This window comes from Chaetura pelagica, unplaced genomic scaffold (genome assembly GCF_000747805.2).
Source record: "Chaetura pelagica isolate M959 unplaced genomic scaffold, ChaPel_1.0 scaffold449, whole genome shotgun sequence".
Lineage (NCBI taxonomy): Eukaryota > Metazoa > Chordata > Aves > Apodiformes > Apodidae > Chaetura > Chaetura pelagica.
In genome coordinates, this window is record NW_009954418.1 from 172,944 (window position 1) to 195,905 (window position 22,962).

Genomic DNA, 22,962 nt, shown 5'->3' on the forward strand with positions numbered 1-22,962 from the left:
CGTTTCCAGTGTTCTTGCTTAACACATGAAAACAAGTGAAATTCTGATGGGCATGACAGAGCTGCCTCTAACATAGATGATTGACTGAAGTAAAATTTATTTATTTTTCTTTTTGAGTTATCTGATATGAATATGAAACAGAGCACAAAATCACTGAGAGAACTGCTGCCTAAAATTACAGTTGATATAAATAATCCTTTTCTGAAAGCTTAAACTTGCAGTACTCTTGTGTGTATTGCAAAACTTGGGTCTGTAAGGATATCTTCCCCCTGCTTCACCTTGCTGTCTTGTTTTCACAGTTCATACTTCTTAGTACCACATTTGGTGGCTTACTAGTCAATTACTCCTTATAAACTTGGTTCCCTGCTCATGGCAGGAGGGTTAGAACTTGATGATCTTTAAGGTTCCTTCCAACCTTAATGATTCTATGATTAAACTAATACATTATTATGTTTTCTATGGATTTATTTTTTTTTTGGCTTGTGTTTTTAAAGTTAATGATTAAGCTTGTGGGAAGTGTCTTGGGAGAACTTAAAGGTTGCAATGGAAAACTGGAGTTAAATATCCAATTATAGAGCTTTAGTGTGGTAGTGTACCAGCAAGAACTCTGATATATTGTCTGAAAGTGCACAAAAGGAAAACTGTGACTATTGGATATTTTGGGTTCTTTGTGAAGATCAAGAGTTCTCTTTCATCCCAAGAAATGAATAAACTGCTACAAATCAGTAGGATAATGAATATTTTTTTAATGGAACTGCATATGCTTTTTGTTCATATTTACAGCTATTTCTATGACATTCTATACCATACCGTTGTGTTCAGAAAGTGTTATGGGTAACTGTCATGACAGAACTGAAAAGCAGAAGAGGTTGTTTTTCTTTTTAAAGCTTGGGAGTGGAAACAGATTATATGACTTGCCTGAGAACACACATGATGTCTGTGGCAATGCTCAAGTCTTCCCTCGTGCTATTTAAAGGACTTGATTACTGATCCTGTTTTCGCAGTAGTATTTTTATAAGGCCTAGGTCGTGTTGCACTTTCTTAGTACCTTATAACAACTCCTATTGTTTGAACCTGTTTGTTTATGGGCTTACAAACCTAGAATAATGAAGTGATTCAGATAATTTTGGCATGGGGCTTGTATTCAGACATTTGATAGTAATTGACCTTCCTTCTGTGGAGAAATCTGGCTTACTGCACAGCTGCACATAGGCCTGTGCCAGTACATCGCTGAGGGGTGAACAACTGGTGGGAAAGACTCACTAGTCCTGAATGTGCAGTTTGATATGGCAGACAGCGAGCAGAATGTACTTCAGGAGCAGTTGCTGTGGATATTATTTAATTATATTCTCCAGTTAGCTTATGTTGAAGCATAGTTAGCAGCTTAGTAAGGGATGAGCCAGTGTTGTTTAGTAGCGAACAGTAGCTTCTGTAAAGTGGTCTGTGTCCAGGCAGAGGCAAATGTACATTCAAAGTGACAGACCTTCTGGTCCTTCTTGATAAAGGGTGACACAGAGGCCTAATGTAAGATAGCAATAGAATTCTGCAGCTTTATATATGACACAGAGGCCTAGCTCTAGAATGTACATAAGATAGCAATAGAATTCTGCAGCTTTATATAGATTATATGCACAATGGAAATATAGCCCATCTGCTAACTCTTATGATTCCACAGTAGTAAACCCGATATCAGCAGAGTGGGGAAGAAGGCTTCACTAAATTTCTAAAGACTCAGTGGCTTCTCCAGGCATAGTAGTGTTAAAAGTCTTAGTAAGTTAAAACAAAGCTGAGTTTCTTTCTGTGCTAGCTATCCAGAAGACCTCTTTCTTCAATTGTAAACCAAAATTTGTTTGACGCAGTTTTGTTCTTAGCAAACATTGACTCCTTGTTTTGTTTCCCTGTCATCTTTTTAGAAGCTTCCTGGAACAAATAAACTATTAATACTACTTCTAAAACTGAAGTTAAACTTATTGGCCCATAATTCTTCAGTACTTTTTAACCTTTTATTTTTTTCGGTTTTCTTTACTTTGCATTGCTGTTAACTTTGTTTAGCAATTTATTTACTTGACTTTACTAAAGAGAAAGCATTTAACACACTTGCTTTTCAGGGTCATGGCAGGCTTTTGATGTGAATGGCACTGCTTTTAGTCTGTATATTTTGCTGTATTTATCCTATCTAGTGATTTGCCCCCATGTGCTTTTGGTAGTTTTTATGCTCTACCTTAGTAATTTGACCTAGTTTCTATTTATTGAATACTGTTTTCTTATATTTTAAGGGCAATGAAGGCCTCATGACTTGGTCAACTTCACTTCTTTACTGTCTTTCCTCTTCAGATAGGATTGTTTGTATGTAATAGCTTTCCTATTAAATAACCACAATTCCATAACTCAGTTTTTTGCCTTGCTCATGCCTATTGTGAGACTTCAAGTTTGTTTACCCTCTGCTTTCTTGAAGCTTGCATTGTGGTTTTGTTGTTTTTTGTTTTTTTTCTTATTCCCATTTCTTTCACCCAAGTTATACCCATCTTTGTATGTTTACTAGTTCCTTCACATTGGTAAGAGGGCTCTTCCAGATTAGGTTCTCTCTACAGTCTTTAATTGGACAAAAATAAGAATCGGTAAACAGTCTAGTAGAATTAATGATGTGATTTGTTGTTGTCCTTTGTATGATCAATTAACCTGTTATTTAAGGGGGACAGTTGGTATGTACAAACTAAAAGAAACCCACCTGTTTTTTGGTTGTGTCTGAAAATGGGTTGGGTGATTTAGATTTCAAAATACATTGTTTCCACAGCCTTAACCGTGCTTTTGGGATTTGGTATTCATTAGGTGCATAGTTCTTACTTTAGGTTTCTAGCTTCCTGTTTTTCTATGTGTGTATGTGTGCTGCTGGGGAGGGGTAATGGGAGAGAAAGGTGCCAAACTCATTAGAAGTTATTTGTTGTGGAGAGGGACCAAAGAAGCCTGAGTCAGAAAAGTACTCCCTTGCCTCTCTTCCCCAGTTCTTTCCAGCTGGTGTTGATAATTCTGTGCTAGTCTCATCTTTTCACCTCCATGAAACTTAAGTTTTCAATGTACATCTGTTTTTTATAAATCACAGTGACATTGAAAGTAGACAAATTGTCTTAAAATATTTTAAGATTTCTTTATTATTGCTGCAAGAGAAATAGGGCTCTTAGCAATGGTGAGTTTTAGCATAAACAATGTGCTGCTTTGTTTCTAAAGCCATTAATGACAGTAAATGGTTACACACAGGACTTGGAGACTTGAAAGTGTTTTTCTGTAACATTGTTCTTATTACAAAATGTCTGTACCTGTAACTTCTATATCTAAGTTTTGAGTAACTGAGTAATTGCTTTTCTTTGGTTTCCTTTTTTCTCCCTTGATCTATGCTTCTAATACTAATAATGAATCAGGAAACAAGGACATTTGTGATCTTGCACATTAATATACTGATAAATATGGGAAACATGCAACTAACTATTGTCTGCATTTCATGTTTTGTGATGGGAAACAGCAAAAAAATCCCCAAATTAAGTTTTAAAAAATGCTTGTTATCCTAGTGAAAGGATAGGAAAATGCAATTTTGATAGTGTTCAACATAGTGAGCTTGTGTTAACTATTTGTGCAATGTACAAAATAGTCCTTCCTAGGTATCCTTTCAGTGTATGCATATTTAGAAATTAACCTGTACAATTTTTTTTTGCTCCTAACACATATAATAGTAGTTAATGAACATAGTCTGTTCCTTGGCAACAGTATCCTTGATATCCATTTGAAAATACTTGCTTGTCTCTGAGGAGATGCTGTTTTGTTTTGTTTCTGTTTTAGATAATTTTAAGGTGATTGCTGTTAGTGAAACTGATAATAGAATTACTTCATTGACATACTAATGTTTTTTTCATCATGGAAAGGCCTAAAATACATGGCTTCCTGTCTGGATATTTTATCTGATTATGAGAGAGACAAGTTTTCTTTTAGAACAAGAATTAATATTCTACTGATACCTAGAATAAAACCAATTTAAAAAACAAACAGTGCTAATACCCAGAGATGCAAATAATGTTATTCAGTCTGGATTTATGGAAAATAATTGTATTAATGTGGTGCCTCATCATCACATTTGACATAGGAGCATTTTAGTTTGCAGAAACATTTATGCTTCTGCATAGTAATCCCCTGCCACTGATAAAAACAGATTTTAAAAATACACAAATCACTGGAAACTGTATAATTTTAATGATGATGTTAAATGTTAGTGATAGGTCAAAAGCTCTTAAAGTGATTAAACATCAAAACAAATTACTCAGGTTGTGGAGACAATACTGTTAACAGATTTTGAAACTAGTTTCAGTGTCTAGTGGGGACGGTCCAAGTAAATTTAATTTCATCCGCTAGACGATGATAACTAGTGAACTACCTGAGGTCTCTTGTATACATACTTTCTATAATTAGAGAGGGGAAGGCCTCTGTTTTTCAAAGGGAAAGAAACCAGAGTGGAAACACAGTGGCTGCAAAATAAGAATAAAGCTGCTTTTTCTACTCATTTCAGACAAATGTCTCATACTGGCAGTTAATTTAGTATTGAGAAGTGGGGCAAATTTGTTTCTTTTTGGTGACACAAAGCTGATCATTTTGTTAACTGGACCTGCACTCCTTCTCAATTACTTGTCTTTCTTTGGAATATTTCCTGTATTTTGGCTAATTTTTTGTGTGATCTGAGAATATTTTATTTTGCCTTTTTATGCTGAACAATTTGTGCTCAAAAACTTTGTGAGACTGCACTTGAAAAATGCCTTTCTGTTGGATGGGAACTTGAGAGTTTTCTAAGCAATCAAGAAAGATCTTTGAAATAAGATTCTTCATAATATCTTTAACAATATTCTTTGTTAGTCCTCTTTTGATATTTTTTTTTTTTAAGTTGTTCATAATCTGCATTGAAGTTTGAGTCACTGTAAGGTGCTTTCTAGTGTTAAAGTAGATAAACATTATATATGTGATATTCCAGTGCTTTTAACTATTGACTAGTAGGCTTGCAGAAAGTATAATAATCACATTAGTGTTAAAAATATTATGGATTATTATTGAAAATGTTTAATTATGAATGGAATGTGGTTATGAAAGCTAAAGTTTTGAGTGGTCCAGCTTAGGTCCTTGCAAGATTTTAAGCCCATTTCCTGTGTGTATTGTATATTTTACCTCTGAAGATGTATATAAATTGTGGAACCTGATTGGAAACAAGATTCATGACTGAAAACTGTGCTGTAGTCATATTTAGTTGTAATTATAGTTGGGGGAAAACTAAGAATTAGCTTTAGTGTGGCTAGCATAATGGGAAGTGCCTAGGATGTTGAAAACTGCCCATACCCGGGAGACAAAGGATTTTTTTTTTATGGTATTTTCCAAATACTTTATTCTCACTGTGTTCCTCTTTTTTTTCGTATTTTGTTTTCAGATCTTGAGTCAGATGACTGTGCATCCATATACATCTTTAATGTAGACCAACCACCATCCTCTGTAAATCAGCCAATTTGTATTCCTCGCCATGGATTGCAGTCTCACTCCTCTCCTCTGTCACCACCTACAAGACTTCAGAGTCACAAGAACTATGAAGGAACTTGTGAGGTACCAGAATCCAAATATAGTCCACTAGGTGGACCCAAACCCTTTGAGTGCCCTAGTATTCAAATTACATCTATTTCACCTAACTGTCACCAAGGGATTGAAGCCAACGAAGATGAATTGCACACAAATGGCACAGAAAATGAGTATATGGAAAGGCCTTCACGGGACCATCTCTATCTTCCTCTTGAGCCATCATATAGGGAATCATCCCTTAGTCCAAGCCCTGCCAGCAGCATTTCGTCCAGGAGCTGGTTTTCCGATGCTTCTTCATGCGAATCCATTTCCCATGTTTATGATGATGTAGACTCAGAGCTAAATGAAGCAGCTGCTCGATTTACCCTTGGCTCTCCTTTGGCATCTCCTGGTGGTTCTCCACGAGGTCCCAGTGATGAAACTTGGCAGCAGCCTTATGGGTTTGGGCATGCCTTGTCACCTAGACAGTCTCCCTGTCATTCTCCAAGAAATAGTATTACTGATGAAAATTGGCTAAGCCCTCGACCAACATCAAGGCCCTCATCAAGACCTACATCCCCATGTGGGAAACGACGACACTCCAGTGCTGAGATTTGCTATGCAGGTTCTCTATCTCCTCACCATTCTCCAACTCCATCACCTGGTCATTCACCCAGAGGAAGCATAACAGAAGACACGTGGCTAAACACTTCAATTCATAATGTACAAGGCCTTAATTCTGGCCTTTCACCATTTCAGTGTTGTACAGAGACTGATATTCCTCTAAAAACAAGAAAGACCTCAGAGGATCAGACTGCCACTGTATCTGGAAAAATAGATATCTGTCCTGAAGAACAGGGTAACTTATCATCATCCCTTGAAACTGCAGTTGATGATGGCTCTGGATCTCAGCACAACTTGAAAAAAGATTTGCCTGGAGACCAATTTCTTTCTGTTCCTTCGCACTTTACTTGGAACAAACCAAAGCCTGGTCATACTCCTATATTTCGGTAAGTGATCAGAAAGTCCTTCTCTCCTGTTTTCCCCTTTCTATGCATCTTCAATAGACATACAAATGTGCTTGTATTTCAGTCATGCATTAAGACTTCTTAAAGAAAACTTCTTGTAGGCAGACCAATTATATAACTGAGATAAAAAAAAGCTGAGACACCAAATACCTGTAATTTTCTTCATTTAAAAATGCCGTAGATGCATTGCAACATAGAATTAGTTTTATTTAAGTGAAGTTTGCTTGCATCCATGCACAGAGCCCAGCTGATGTCTTCAGATCTTGTGCTCACTTTGCAGTTCCATTTAATCTGAGCAGTTAACATTTTAATACAAATAAAGAAACCTGACTTCTATGATTTAATGAAACTACAAGACCACAAGCTGGGAAGCTTATTTGCTTTTGTTTTTACTTGTGTCTTTGGACTGATAGCATTCTAGAAATAGAATAAAGAAAAAAAAAAGTATGTGTGCCATTCTGAAAATGATCCAGAAAGAATGATTTCTGGGCTTTAGTTCCAAGGGTATTTCCACCATTGTGGTGCTGAGTTAACTAACTGTTTTCCTTTTGTAGTCCCGTCCTGTGCTAGCTGGATGATTTTTAGAGGCTCAGAAGAGGGAACTAGTTTGGTTGAGGGGAAAAAGTCACCCTCCTTCCCATTCTGTTACTTTTTACATGGAATAGTTCTGTGATCATTCCAACCACATAGCTTCTGGAATCACTTTGCCAGTACAATGCAGTGGGTGGAGTAGAAATGAGCACTCCTTAAGCAGCTTTGCTGCTGGATGGACAGATACTGTAATTATGCAGCATGAATCATCCATTTGATTCCTGAACCTTTTCCTTGCTTAACTAGGTTTTAAAAAGTAAGAGGTAGGGAGGTACTGGGAAGAAGAAGCTGCGGGTGTTATTTGTGTGGAAATATTGTTTAAAAAGGACGTTATATTAATATCTGTAAAGCACATTTATCCGTATAAAAGCACATTAGAGGTCAGTGCTTCCATGTTAGTCTGTATTAATTTTAAAATAACTTTGATTTAAAATAGTAGAATTCTCTCCACAGGCAGTGCTTAGGATTTGCTCTTCAAGGATGTGGTGGATGAAACAATTACCCATCCTTAGAATGGGGGTAAAGGGGTGTGTGTGGGGGTAAGACAGAGTAGGATTCTCCATATGTGTGTGTGTATATATATATACACATACATATAGACACATACACACAAACTTTATTTGGAAAAAAAAATTTAAGTTCTAAAAGCTAATGACAAAATACAGTGTTCTTCTCATTGCAAGGTCATCTTTGCAAAGCACTTGTTTTCACACAGTATTTTTAGTTTTTCGAAATAATGGCTTAGAAAATATCAATGGTTTTAACATATTCCTCCCTCCTACCACTTCCTGCCCCAAAATTAAAAAAAATAAAGAAATGTATGTTTCTGACCAAATGTCAGAGATGCCCTGTGGTAGGCTTTTTTTTCCTTGACTCTTAGAGTTTTAAATTGTTAGCAGAAAACTAGAATTAACTATTGACTAATAAGCGAGACTTAATGAAGAAATATTTTCGGGGGGGGTACCCCTCTCAAAAGCAGAAATGGTTGAAAAGTGGATGGCTGGTTTGCATGGCAACATGCTTGTCTTGAATAATTTTAATGTTTTGATGTATTATTTCCTGATAAATTATTGGATGATCAAGGCTGTTGAAAAATATTTTAGAATACCTGTTCTCATTCTGGTTGGATATGTGAATATTTGCAGAAGTGTCCATCTTGTGGAACATAAAAACATTCTGCCATCTTTTAAAGATTGCTGTAGCTGACCCTTTCCACGAACGTTTTAGGCAGAGAGCTAATAGAGAAAATTAATCTGTAGCTTTTTGCTATAGAGTACTGAAGATATGTACACAAATGGGCAAAATATAAACCAATGCTTCTAGGGTACAATGAAAGATCTTTAAAACAAATGGAAGATATTTTGTAATATTAGAATTTTTTTAGAAGCTGGCACTGGAGGACTTCTCTAAATATAAAATGGGCAAGCAGGCAGAAGGCTATAAAGACTACACCTCTTCACAAGTCCACTAAATAAAACTAATAAGTTGTAAACATGTGCTACCAAAAATGCGTAGCATATGAAAAAATGTGTGTTATGTGTGCTAAGTCAAATTTCTGTGTCCTCATTAAAGGTAAGTGTAGACAAGTAACAGTGGACAGACCAGTGCAAAAAGTCTAGAAACTAGGTAGTGTCTTCTCTATCTAGGAATCATGAAATACCTGTTGATGATGCCATTAACCAAGTGCCTAGGCAGATGAGCGCTCTTTCCATGGCAGATTGAATTGGCAATTTAAAGAATATTCAGCAATTAAGTTATTTGAAAATTTTATTTATTACATTATTACTATCATTACTGTTAACATCCTCCTTTTTTCCACCCTTCAGCATTCCTTCAGGATGATGGATAAGAAATCACTTTATTTGTGTCTCATGTTTTACTCCCCTCCACTTGGAAAATCCCTTTCTTTTTTGGATGTTAATGTAATGATAGTAGATCTGTCCCCTCATTTGCTCACTACCCCAACATTTAATGAAGATGCTAGTTTAATGACTTTTTCTTGCACGTCTGCTGTTAGAGCTTGCGTTTTACTCACAGAAAAAAAAAGTCAATTTCTTTCAGTAAATCTTTTTGAAATACCCATTTTTAGGCTTTTGCATCAAGTCATTTCATATTCTTTTATTAATTGGATTCTTCTTTTTCTTTCACTCCTTTCCCAAATACTGGCTGTTGGAAGGGAAACAGACACTTCAAATTCCACTTTCTTATTTAGATAGCCCATGTTAGTATAGGTTATAAATAGTCTAGGAAGAATACCAGGAAAAAAATGTTTCTTCCTAGACTGTATTCAAATTCAAATATCTAAATTTTATTAGCTTGCTTAGACTCAGGCACATCTGAAAGGTGTTATTGTGCTCCTGTGAATTACCTTAAGCACATCCTTAAATAGAAATTTCAGAATTTCAAGGACTTATTTAGTAAATATTTATGAAGCCATGTAATATTGGGAAGCTTTCCAAAACTCATCCCTTTTATTAAAATGTTATTGTTTAGATTCTAATCAGCCTCCTCAAGTACTAATTTGCTGTATTAGAAAGATGAGTAACAAATAGTATTTTGCAGTGCTCCATACACTTGTTTTAGAGAAATTAATGTTCACTGTTAGTGTATATAGCTCTTCTGTGTCTGATCCATCTCCCCTGAAACAGGTTTGCAGTTGTAACATTTCCAGAAAGTTGGAAAAAAAAAATAGTCTGTTTTGCAATGCTTTATTTAAACTTAATCAAGGGGAATAAAAAGGGTAGAGGGATGATCTAGAAACCAATACTGAGCAACTTAGAGAATATAGTATGTTCTTGGTGAGAACTTGTCAGTAAAAGTACAGTTTATAAGAGATCAGCAACATTTGTGATGTTAACAACCGTGGTTACAGTGTTCTGGAGTTGACAGCCATCACAGCCATGGCCAGGCCTGGTGGGACTTCTTTTACAAGAGTGGTCAATGATGACACAAGTGAAAATGGTTGGGGTTCTGTTATTGTTGCTTCTGCGTTTGTTGTTTCATTTTCTTTTGCTTTAAGCTCATTACTTTAAACATGAATGTTTGGTGGAACAGTAAGTTTTAGATTCTGTAAAGTAGATCTTGAGAATTCAGTTTGTGTCTCAACCAAACAGGAACTTTGTAGGGTAGTAAACCTGAAAAAGTATTTCATTTTTTGTTTCTTTAACTGCTGAAGTATGTGATGGGATCAGATGGTGCTTTTGCCTGGTAGATAACCAGCCAATATTCATTAATGGCCAAAAATCTTGAGATAAAACCTAGTTGCTTTTTCTGTGTCTTCCTTCATGGAATTCTCAAGAGACTTATACACCCACTGTAGATATAGCTGTAGGTGTCGTGATGTAGAACCCACTATATAAACTGTTGTCTTCAGACTCTGTGTCACAACTGTAGTCTAGAGCACCGAGAACTGATGGGAGTAGTTTCTTTGTTCCAGTGGTGATGAACAGACAGGCTTTGATAGATGAATTTACAGTTCAGAAATCAGTCTAGTGATGGATACTTGGTGGCAACTTGAGAGTATTTTACCTGCAATTATCTGGCAGTGACCTCTGGAAACGAGGATTGCTGACAATGTTGCTTTTTCTCTCAGAAAAATAATAGTTCAAATATCATGGGAGATGGCCAAATACTTGGAAAAGTTGTTTCTTCTGCATGGATCGTTCTCTTCAAAGTCTGGGGAGTAGAGAGAAACAGAATGATGTATTTTTAACAAAACTATTGGGACTTCAGTCTTAATTTTAGATATCTTAGGGTGTGAGTGGACTGTAGGCAAACCTAGTCTGCTAAGTAGTTATCTTATTTTGATAAATAGAAATAACACCAGCTATGCTACATTGGCAAAACTTTAAAGTGAAAATATTTGCAAATCACTGACTTTGAAGATAAGGACATACTTAAGAGAAAGAGAACTTTGAACCTCTTTTTTAATAAGCTAGGCTATTGCTATAATGTTTACACACCATTAATGAATCCAGAGAAATTCAGGTAGTGTTTGATATGCAACCTTTGTGCTGTACATGTGATTCAGCTCTCTGCTTTGCTCTGAAATGACAGTGTGTAGATTTTACTTGGCAGTATATTGTATCAGTACTCTGAAAGCATAGTTACTGCAGGTCTGCTAGTAGCAGAACAGTGATATTTTCAATGTAAACAGTATTTTAAAAGGCTATTGATAGGCCACTGTCGCAACTGGAATGACACCAAACTTACTTACTCCAAAATTACTCCACTGGGGAGAATGTTGCTTTGTTCTAGGTAGCAAAGAGCAACAATATTTTGGCTCTACAGATGTTCTGGAAAAGAACCATAGTATTGCGTCAGATTTATGATGCGAGATTCTCAGGGGTTTGCTGTGTTGCAACATTGACTTGTCAAGGATATGCTGTTAGTTAATATCTGCAAAAACTTGGAATGAAGAAAAGTTGTGGAATATCTATTGTATGGTCAGTTAGCTTTTTCCCACAGTGACAGATTTTGATGTGTTGGAAGGAGCTGTGAGTGGAAAATGTTATTTTTGCTGCCACTAAGTAATAATAAAAGAATCACTCTAGGAGATCTGTGAATCTCAACCAACAAAGGAAATACTTTCACAAGCATCTTGAGATCCTAGTGGATATCTTTAAAAGGTTATTTCTAGAATTAGTGAATACAAAGAGGCAGGAATATGTTCTTACAGAGTGGCTAAAATGAGTTCTTATATTAGTTCCACTTGTTTTCAAAAACTTTCTAAGTGGGGAGTCCAGAAGAGCATTAGATTAAAACTGAGCTAATTGCACATGTGCTTCAGCTGAGGTACCAGCCTTAGGAGTTTGTCCGTGCAGAGACCCAGCTATTTGTCCAATGAATTACCCAGGAAGAGTGCTACAAATGGAAGGTAACTGTTTTAAGATTGTAACTGTATTGTTTTTAGTGGCTCTCTTAACCTTTGCTCTTCCTTCTGTCCCACATGTACTGCTGCAGGGTCACAGTTAAATGCCAAGACGCCCACTTGTTTCTGGGGTTGGTTTCCTCCTGTGCAAGAGGTCTAGTCAGCCCATGAGCTGGACCCTTACTTCTGCAGGTCTGAATACTGAAGCCCATCTGGACACATTTGACTGTCCTTTTGTTGAACATTAGATGTTTCTCCATCAGTTTGTGCAACCTGAGTCAGTTGTGTTTTAGAGATGATGGTTGCAGAGGAAGACAGTATCTGTTAAATTAATGTTGATTAAATTATCACTTTGGTGATAATTTCAAATGCAGTGGCTTCTGCTGAGGATGTTACTGAAGGATTGCTTCTTTACGACTTAGTTTCCTTGAATAGCTGCTGTTCTCTGAAGCCATTAATCTTGATGTGATAGGAGTATGAGCTTTTTGGAGGCTTGCATTAATCAGATTATAAAACTCTCTTGGTATTACTGAAAGAAGGTTTACAGATTGGTACTGTTTCAAGAACGCGCTAAGATCTGATTTAATGAAAGTTTTAGAATTACTGTCATTAATTCTGTTTCCTGACATAAGATTTGTTGCTTTACTAGTAGGTTATTGTGTGGTTAGTAAGGGTTTTTGCTCATATAAACAAAAAAATTTAGGAAACTTCTGTAAAAGACTAGGTCTCAAGCCATTGTTAACAGTAATTTGGCAATGAAGCAGGTAGAATTTTGTAATGGAACACGGGGAAGTGTCTGCAAATGTGTTCTTCCCCCATCAAGTCTGAAAAGGGGAGGAGGGGTTAAATAACGAATGTTCTTATTTCTCTTAATATTTTGGCCTGAAATTACTTGAAAAAGTCCACAGTCACCAGCTAATCTGGATTCTGGGTTCTGAATTCAAAGTTAGATGGCTTTATCAATCATGCAAATGCTATTGTACTGTGTCTAAGCTGGAGGAGAAATTAATCTTTTTGTAACACCAAATTTTTGTTAATTTCTAAGGCAGCTGAACTTCTTATTCTTAAACATGTTACAGGTATTTGAAGAGTAATGCAGCACTAAATTTTGAACTTGCCTGAGGCCCAAGCTGTCAGAGATCATTGGAGTTCAAGGCACAGTTAAAAGTTGATAAATAACTGGTGATTTAGAAGTCTAGCAGTTCTACCGCTGATCCTCACCTAATAGTGCAGACTGAACAATATTTGATTGAGAACAGATCCTTACATGCAGTAGAGCTGGCAGCTTTAGACTTACTTTCCCCTGTAGAACATCTGGTACAAAAATAGCATTGCTTTACACTGAAAAGTGTTCCAAATATATGCAAAGTTGTTACCTCTTGCCCCCCAAACACTGACATGATTCTTCTGGTTTTATATTGATTTCTACATAGTGTAAACAAACAAACAAACCAACAACAACAAAACCCAAGCCAAAACAAACAAACAACCCAACCAATAAGAGTTTGTGAACTGTATTCTGGTGTTTTAAAAATGTATTTAGTGTCCAAGCTTGTGAGTCCATGTGGCTTTCAGCAGGTGACAGTGCTGGTTAGGAAGTTCCCATTCTGCCTCTCTCTCCCACTAGTTCTGTTTGAAGAAGCTCTATAGATAGCTGAGGCTCAGGTAAATTAATAGGATTTAAAAGTTTACCTTTTGCATTTTAAAATGAGGTTAGATCACTGATCAAGTTTAGTGTGTATCTCTACAGCATTTGTCTCAAAAAAGTTAAAAGTGATGTGGAAGCAGAAATCCTCAAAAATACTTATGGCCAGTGTACCCTAAAACTTAGTAAGATTCCACTGCTACTAAGAAGTGGAGGTTGATGGAGACAGCAAGAAAAATATTCAGAGGGAAACAGCAGTTTGGGTATCCAACTGCTACTTCTAGAAAACATCAATTTGATGCAGCACAGCCTGAAAGGCTATGTAATTTAACTGGAAAACTGTGTTCTGAAAGCTTTCCAATTTTTTTGATGTTTTAGGCATTTGCCCATGTGTTGTGTGTTTGCTTGCTCTCTCATGCTGATATTTCCTATTTGTTTTCAAAGAATGACAAAATTTTGAGGCTTCATTATTTTCCCGTCTCTGTGTTTGTACTAGTATTCCAAATATTTTTGGAGGACATAATGGGAGTTTGATACAACTTGTACCACATTTTGGCTAGTTAATTGCAGAAGGAGTAAACCTCTTTGAGAGGTATGGGAGAGTGGTCACAAGCAACAAATACTTCTTTCTTGACTGAGTTTACAATTAAACTTTCAGTTATACCGCCCAGAAATTGATATATTGTCTGCAGTGTGCATCTTATCCTAAGTTGTCTTAGGGACCATATCTATTCACTCTGTGTGCCAGCTATTTTGACACAGAATATTTGGTTATATGGAGGGGGAAAAGGTTTCCAGAAATACTAAAGAAAAATTTCTCGCATGCTAGATTTCTTTTTAAACTCCTTTTAGTATCTTCTAATCCTGACATTTTCTTTCCTTTTTCAGACTGAAGACTTGAGTCCTCTTCTCCTTCAGTAGCTATAAAAGTGAATGGCAAGGTCTAGTTGATAGCCAATAGTAGCATTTAGGCAGTACATCTTGGCCTGTGGTAAGTATCTGGAAGGATTGGGCTTATACTGCGTTCCTGTCAGTTTCCTCTTTTATTGCTGACATCACCAGTTCTCTCCTACCCAGCAAATACTATTGCTGTGGAAGGACAAGTCATTAGGTCTCCTTACTGGGGAAAAAAGAATCTTTGCTGTGCACTGAATGCTTGTGGAAATGATTTATTGCTCACATCTCTTCCTTTCAGTAAGAAGAAAGGGAAATACTTTTGTTTCTCCCATGGCTCTTGGAAAGGTGTTTCAGGAGATAAGGCTGCTGTTGTTATGTTAGCTTTCTCCTGAGGGGCACAGAAGAGGTACTCCATGAAGCAGCAGGTCAAAAGGCCTGTAGGTTGTTCTCCTGCAGGAGGAGGCCAGCAAGTGGTGCCCTTTGTTGTCCCTCTTTTCCATGCCTAGTGACAGTGTCTTTTGTAGTACAAGGTAGATGTATGGTACTGCAGACTGAGCCCAAGCCCATCCAGATACTTGCTAAAGACAGAGGTTTTTTTTCTCTCTTGTTCAGTCCAAACATTATCTTCTTTCTCAACTGTGAATATGTTTTATAGGTCTTAGCTAAATTCTTCGGAAGGTAAAATTCATCTTTCTTGGACCTGTGCCTATTCATGTTTGTGGAAATTTGCATGGCTTTGGATAGGTGGTGGGTTTTTTCCTGATTTCCTGTAAAGTGGAAAGAAATTTAATTGAGCTTTCTCAGATGATGATACAAACCAGTATTTGTTCATCTCTTTAAGTCCATATTTGCTTTCCTTGTTGGTCAGAGTAAGGTAGTACTAAACTATTTTAATAGCAGCTCAGCTTATTTTTATTGTAAAAGTTCTTGTTCACAATGCTATAAACATTCACTTGTAAATGTTCACAAATGAATTTGCTCTACCAGGTAATTACTGACTTGAATCTGACTGTTCATTTTATTGGAATCCTAAGTCTGTAAATCTCTGCAGGTAAAAAAGGGTAGGTATGAAAACACTGGTGATACTATGTGGCTTATTTCGCTTTGCGGTCCTTCCGTATTACTTCTGTTACTGCATTTTGTTCTCCTTCCCTGGAGACACTTTGCTGCTCTGTGTATGGGTGTATATAATCTGCGGATAAGCTAGGTGTGTACTTCAGGTTTCTTTGATGTCTGTTGCAGTAAGGAAATCGATGGGACTACTAGCTTTTAAAAATTTGGATTATTATATAGTGTTCATTTTAATTATAGTTAATAAAGTGCAGTGCTTACCGATCTTAAAATCATAGAACATAAAATCATGGAACTATTCAGGTTGGAAAAGCCCCTGGGGATCACTGAGTTCCACCATCATCCCTACTCTGCAAAGTTCTCCTCTAAATCATATCCACCAACACCACATCCAAACAACACTAAAACACATCCAGGGGATGGTGACTCAAAATAAATAAATAAATAAACCAACAAGAACAACAAGCTGGAAGATGATAATGCAGGGAGTTAAAACTTCATTACTTGCAGATTGAACTTAGCTGTTCCCTCTAGACAACATTTGAACTTGCTTGTTCATACACTTTAGAATAAAAAAATTAATATAACTGCATGATAGAACAGCACTGCTAATGTGGGGTAGGGGGATTCTACCATGCCTTTCTTTAATCAGATACTGGAATGAAGAAATTCCTCTCTCACAACCCCAAAAGAATTACTTAATTGAAGAGTTTAATGAGCTAGCAACTTTTTAGGATTTTCAAGTATCAGTTTTATGCTAATAGGTATTTTTCTTTTGTCATCATTTGTTAAGAGAGTGACATCATTGTCTATATTTTATAGTGATCTTACTTTTGCTTGTGCTGTGGCCAAATGGCATAGTTCTTTTAACCACAGTGTGCTTGTCTTGATTGCAGCACATCTTCACTGCCACCTCTTGACTGGCCTTTACCAAGTCATTATGGGCAGTGTGAACTGAAAATAGAAGTCCAGCCCAAAACTCATCACAGAGCTCACTATGAAACAGAAGGAAGCAGAGGAGCAGTAAAAGCATCTACTGGAGGACACCCTGTGGTGAAGGTAGGAAGTCTGGTTTTCTTGAATAGAACACAATTTTTAAACTACAATTACTAGTATTTACAATGTAGTGCTTTGTTACCTCGTGTGAAGCTGACAGTCCTATTTAAGATTTTCTCACTCAAATGTAACTTGTTCAATACCAAAGTTAGTTTTAGATGTTTAAAAATTCAGAGTTTGCTATGGTGACAGTGCATGTCACGGTTTTCTGCTGGATGCAGTGCTATGCTTGTGAATGGATTAATGGTGCAATAGTGTTTTATTTAACGTATTCAACATGGGCTTTGAGAAGGAAGGAGTATGCATGGGTGCAGGCAAGAGAAGTAATGATAATAGATTAGTTGGAGCTATACTGAAGAACTGCTTCATTTGAATAAAATTTTATTTCTTTTAGTGTTGATCGTGTTTCTGCATACTATAAATGTCTCTTGTTCCTGTTTTCATTAGGTTATTTCTGTGAAGTGGTATCCATAAATCCTTAACTTTCCATTTAACTGTCACTTAAATGTTTGAAGTAAATTGAACTTGACTCTTCTGTCTGTAGCATGAACCAGAGATTATTACTCACAGTTAAATGAGAGCTATCTTACTAAGTAAAGCATCACCTACTTTGATTACATTTGGTAATCTGTGAGGGCAAGTAAGACCTACTTTTTATATATATAGTTTCTCTTGTCTTAATGGAATCATACAAGCCTTATTGTCTCTTGGAACAGTTTAGATCAGTTTTGGGACTAGAGAAAATACTGTAGCCTTATCTGGCTAACAGAGGGTTGTGATGTACTGGCTCTTGATAACTGGTACCTGCTGTTAACAGCTGCTTTGGCTGGGCTCTTCTGCTAGTGCTAAATATTCCAAATGCTAATGGCATCTAAAGATTATTATTTAAGTATTTTGCCAACACCAGCCAATAATTGTTGAGCTCAGAATTAAATGTCAGGTCCTGATAAATTAGGCTTGGCTTTCATAAGCAATCTTTGCCATCATACTCTCTTCAAAGTGAAGGATGTGAGGCTTGTTACTGTGGGTTTGACTCTGTGCAGGAGCTGTGATGTGCTCCTCTCTGACTCTCAGAGGACAGGTGTGCATACACAGATGTCTTGCTCTATGCTGGGAAAAATTCTGGGTTACTTAGGAGTACTCACTGATACCTCCTTTAATATCCATGGTGCCAGCTGGCTCAGGCAGCTTGAAAGGGAACCCATGCTTCCATTCACTAGACATGGGGAAGGTAGTGCAGAGGAACTGTGGGACTTCTCAGGATGCCTTGATTTATCAGTTTGCCACATCCCCTTGGGTGAAAGCAGTGTCTCTTCATTTATTCACCTCGACCTTGCTTAATGGTCTTTATCTCAGTCCCAAGCCAGGTTAAGATAAAAGTTAATCTTTCATTTATGAGTCAAATTGAACAGTAATGACAAAATCTTAAGACAAATAGGAAAAAATAGTGACCTACTTACAGTAAGGTTACAGCAGGTTTTGTCTTTTCTCCTAAATTCAGGATATTTCCTGTTCCTTTCCAGCAATGCGGCAGTCAGGGTTTCAGTCCTTAGTCTTTGAATATAGCAGGTTTTACCTTAAAAATGTGGTTGATATTTTTATCCTAATCCAGTAGTTGGAAGTAACTCATTACAGTTTGAGACCAGATGCAAAGTTAGTCCCCATTATTTTTTTCCTATTCATACTGTAGTTAAATACACTATCACTTTTTCTCCTTACAAATTGTTCCTTCTCTCTGGCAAGTAAATCCTGACATGCTTTGTAATTGGAACAGGTCTCATGTTATACCTACACCAGTTAAGATGTACCAGTAGAATTTTGTCTTGGACTGTCTACTCCTTTTTACTTGCCTAAGCAATATTCTCCCTCCAAGCTCTTCACGTGATTAATTTCTTCTCTCAACCTGACTTTTAGTAATATTCTTTGGGCTATTTATCTAACTCTGTTTCTTCTCTGATAGCTTAGCTTGAACTTTGTCATTTCTCCTTTTTTCCTCTTAAGACTTTCTATCTTTTCTTTCCCTCAAAAAAAAAGTGCTGGTAATGTGCATCCTGGCTTCTTTCTTGAATGTCTTTCCTTATCCTTCCATTTTCATTCTTGAACTGAGCTCTCCATCCAACTTTCATGTTCCCTACAAAGTTGCTCAATATTTTCCTTCTCACAATTCCATGGCCTAACCAACTCCAGCCTTCCCTTACTGTCAGACCCACTAGATTTCTTAACATAGCAGAAGCAAGGGCCAAGTGCTTATCAGGGAAGTGTATGCCACAAACCAGAGAAAACTGAGGATGCTTGGACGAGGCTGGAGTCTGAAAGCTGGCCAGGCACATCTCTTCATGTGGAGCATTGTGTTTCTTTAGTTGCTGGAGAAAAAGTAGTTGTAACTTTCCCATGACAAGAAATTTAACTGAAATTTAACATACTTAAAGAGGACAGGAACTTGGGAGATTTTAGCTGACAAAATATATCTCTTCTGAGCTTTTCTGAATGGCATTCAGTTTTACTACTGTTTTTCCCCTGGGTGCTTGTGCCTTGCACTAATATTTGCATTAAAGGAACTTGTTTTGCTGATGTTTATAAGATTTGACAAATGCATGTAGGCTTTGTTTTGCTTACAGTACTAGATGCTTCTAAGCTGCAGTAGGAGATTCAGTTAGAAAAGACAGATCTGTAATCCCTGTGATTTATAGCAGTGGTTTTAAAGGCTTTTTATTTGCATTAGAATTGTGAAATACCTTGCTATGACAAGAAAGCAGTTTCAAGAATGTGGATTAGTATTTATGTGTCTGATAGTGTCATGATTAAACACATGGATTGTACTAGGCCTCTCTAAATTAAAATGAATACAAATGCAGATCAATATTCTATTTTGTGATTTGGTCTCTTCCAACTGGATTAGAAGTTAATTGTTGTGCTTGATGGGAGAGAGGAATTTGTTATGAAACAAAATATTGATTTGTATTAACTTTTTACTCACTGCTGGGAAAAAAACAGTGTGCTAAGGGCCAAGTGTGGTGGAAGGTACATAAATAGCTGTAAGCAGATGAAAATCACTTCATTTAAATACCAATGTGAAATCTTTTGTAGTCCTTCTGGCAGCTAATTATGCAAATCCAGTTTGCAATAGGCATGTCTATTTGTTTCTGACTTTTCTTTTTGGTGCTCTTAGGTTTATATCAGTCACTGCCATACTTGCAGTAAAGTGCTCAGTATTTTCTTGTATGAATTAACTGTATGTTAACCAGTGTCAGAGACAAGAAAGGATGTGGGTGAATAGAATAAAATCAGTTGGAAGGGACCCACAATGATTATTGTCTTTGGGTGCCTGAAGGCCTGTGACCTTTTGCTTGCTACACAATTTGTTTTGCTCTTGAACACTATTTTATAGGAAGCAGAGTATTTAACTTCCAAACCGTGAAACCTCTGTGGTTCTGTATGTGTAGTTCATGTATGACTTAAAGATTTTAAGATAGTACATATCTTCAAGACATTAATCTATTAGTGTATGTCATTAATCTATTACTAATACTGTACCATATCTGTTGCTAGGAAACTAAGCTTCTGACAAATTTGGCATCATCTGTTGTGAGTACATTTAATCAGCTTATTTCCAAATGTGAGCAAATAAAATGAGTGGAGCATCATGCTTTGCTTTCAAAGTCCATTGACTTTAAGGAACCAAAGTACGTAATGAAATTAGGTTGTTTTCAGCTTTTTTTAATGCAAAATGTTCTAAATAGCAGATACTTGACATTTTAATCTGCTCTCTTGGGATGATGTTCCAGCTAATCCATGTAATCTGGAACAATTTCTTTTACCTTGGTCAAGAATTGCAAGATAATGCTGATAATTTCCACAGAGGAGGAATCAATAACTTGGCAGAATGGTTAAAAAGGAGAAGAGTGGCATGTTGAACTTTAATTGTCCAAATTATGTGGAAATTTTGTGTTGCATTTTCAGAAGACATAGCCTCTGTCCGCCTTTACATGTCTAATTCAATATGTTAGAGTAATGACTGTACCCATCTACAAAGCCTTTTAACCTAATAGCTGCTACTTTGCGTCTGACTCTAAGTAAGTGATCATCGTTGCTTGAATTTTCCACCCTTTCCATAGGTCAAACTGTACATCATAAAATAATGTTTACACTGACAATTTGCTCCAATGGGTTCTCTACTGTTAGGCGAATTGGTTAGGGTTCTTCATGAGGCTTCACTTGGATAATGCTTATGGGTTAAAACCATATAAGCCTTTTAGAGATGCTGGGCATGTAATCAGGATCTGTCAGGGATAATTGCTTTGGTTTGTGTTTTTTTACTGTTGTACTTTAGCTTTCTGATCTAAAATTACTTTTTTCCTTTTAAAACAAACTTGGTTTGTATATTGTGTTCCTGTTATTCATGTCGGCTTCCACAATTTTCTGAGTTTTCTTAAGTATTTTAAATTACATATTTTGGTAGTAAATTCCATAAGAAATGTTCTGTTTTTCTCTTTTGCTGGGTCACTGGTGAAGGTGATCTATGTGATGTAGCCATACAGTGTGATGTGCTGAGGGACTGTTGAGCTCACAGCTGCTTGTTACTCCTTCTTGCATATAGAGCAGTGCTGTCTGTCCTCTGGCCATTTACCACAGTGGGAATCGGTTCTGGATGTGACCTATGAAATGGATAGTTTATTCTAAAGTTATCTATAGCAGACTCTATAGCATACAAAACAAATTTGAGGTAGCAGTAGCTATTGAGAAGTTGCCTGCACCAGAAGTGTATTTTTGCCATATTATGAAGGGTTTATGGATAGAATAATGCAATTCCTCTTGCTTGTAAGCAGGATTCTTGCTGTAGTTGATTATGTAGTAGCAGAGAAGTGGAAGCATTGTGTAATCCATATGGACAACTCGGGAGTATTAAAGCTAAAGAAAGCTGAAAGATCAAAAAAATAAAGAAATGTTAAATAAAACCTAGTTTATTTAAATGGCTTCATTCTTCTAGTCACTGAGAAGCAAACTAACCTCCTGTGTGAGGTCTAATGGAGCTCTGTGAAAGAGAGGCTGAATGTCAGCTCTGTTTAAAGTGATTGCAGAGTTTGAAGTGAGGACTGAAGAGCTGCAGTGGAAAAAAAAGTAAACTAATTGAGCTAAAGTAAACTAATTTTTAACTACTTTGAAAATTCTGAAAAAGGAATGTGTCCTCAAAAAGCCTGTCAAACTCCTTCTGAGTTCTTTTGGAAGAAACTATAACCTATAAGAGAGAATCTAACTGTGCAATGTCAAGAGATGATGCAACGAAATAAATTAACGAAGAATTGTCTAAATGAGTGTGTTTCCTGGCCTGTAATTCTGTGGCTGTCACTCAGTTGTTCTGTGTGGCCAATTCATGAACTACTCGAATAACAGGTATAACATCAGAGTTCTTTGTGTTCCCTAAGTCCAATGAAAACCGTGCTTTTTCTGTGTTTTGTTACCCATCCCATTCGTACTGCCTTTCACTTACCTGTTTTTATTTTTGTCTTAAATTCTTCACTATTTTGTATGTCACTAGGTTGTATCCCAGCTCCAAGTGCCTACTGTTGTTTGGTGACAACAACCTGAAAATAAATCTAGAAGGCAGAAGCTAAGTCCCACCTTGTGTAAATCATGTAGTGGGCTGTTACAGGAAAAACACTGATCTTTGAATGGGAGTCTAATCTATGCAATGCAGTAGTTAATGTAAAAAACATACCAAAAAAAGCTGACTGTTATCCAGTGTGCCATTTTTTATCATATGTTAACTAAAGTGTGGAAAAGTAGTAATTTTTTTCAAAAGTAAAACCAGTTTATGGGTTTTTTCTATAGGTTATGTGGGAAAAACTTCTTTCTATCCTGGAAATGCTTGTCCAAAAACTGTCAGTGGCATAATTTGACAGTGGCAGTTGGTATTTCAGGAACAGCACATTATTTTCAGCAGTGTTAGAAACACTGCTGATGGATAGTGGCCTGTGATGCCTAGGTGGATGACACTGGCAGTTCTTCACTGTGTGAAATTGTACTTTTGGTTTCACACTATTTAGCTTTGACTTGATCTCCTCTTGCGGGTAGCATGGACTGGGGTAAGGCTCACTTCAAAATACGCCTGGGATTAGTATTTTTAAAACTTCCTGTTTACAAGCAGTGAGTGAGTGTTTAATAAGAATGTGAGATTTCAGAAACTGAAATCCAAGCCCTTAAACCTTCAGGTATGTTTTGTTTGTCGT

The 22,962-nt window shown here is 36.7% G+C and overlaps 1 protein-coding gene across 1 annotated transcript in view; it reads left to right on the forward strand.

Annotated features, from left to right (window-relative positions):
- Positions 1-4,401: 4,401 nt before the first annotated feature.
- Positions 4,402-22,962, forward strand: part of NFATC3 (nuclear factor of activated T-cells, cytoplasmic, calcineurin-dependent 3) — a 54,693-nt gene continuing 36,132 nt past the window's right edge. Inside the window, exons 1-3 of the mRNA XM_010004437.1 lie at positions 4,402-4,432; positions 5,456-6,587; positions 16,576-16,738. Of these exons, the coding sequence (XP_010002739.1) occupies positions 4,402-4,432; positions 5,456-6,587; positions 16,576-16,738 (1,326 nt within the window). The remainder of the gene's footprint in view (positions 4,433-5,455; positions 6,588-16,575; positions 16,739-22,962) is intronic.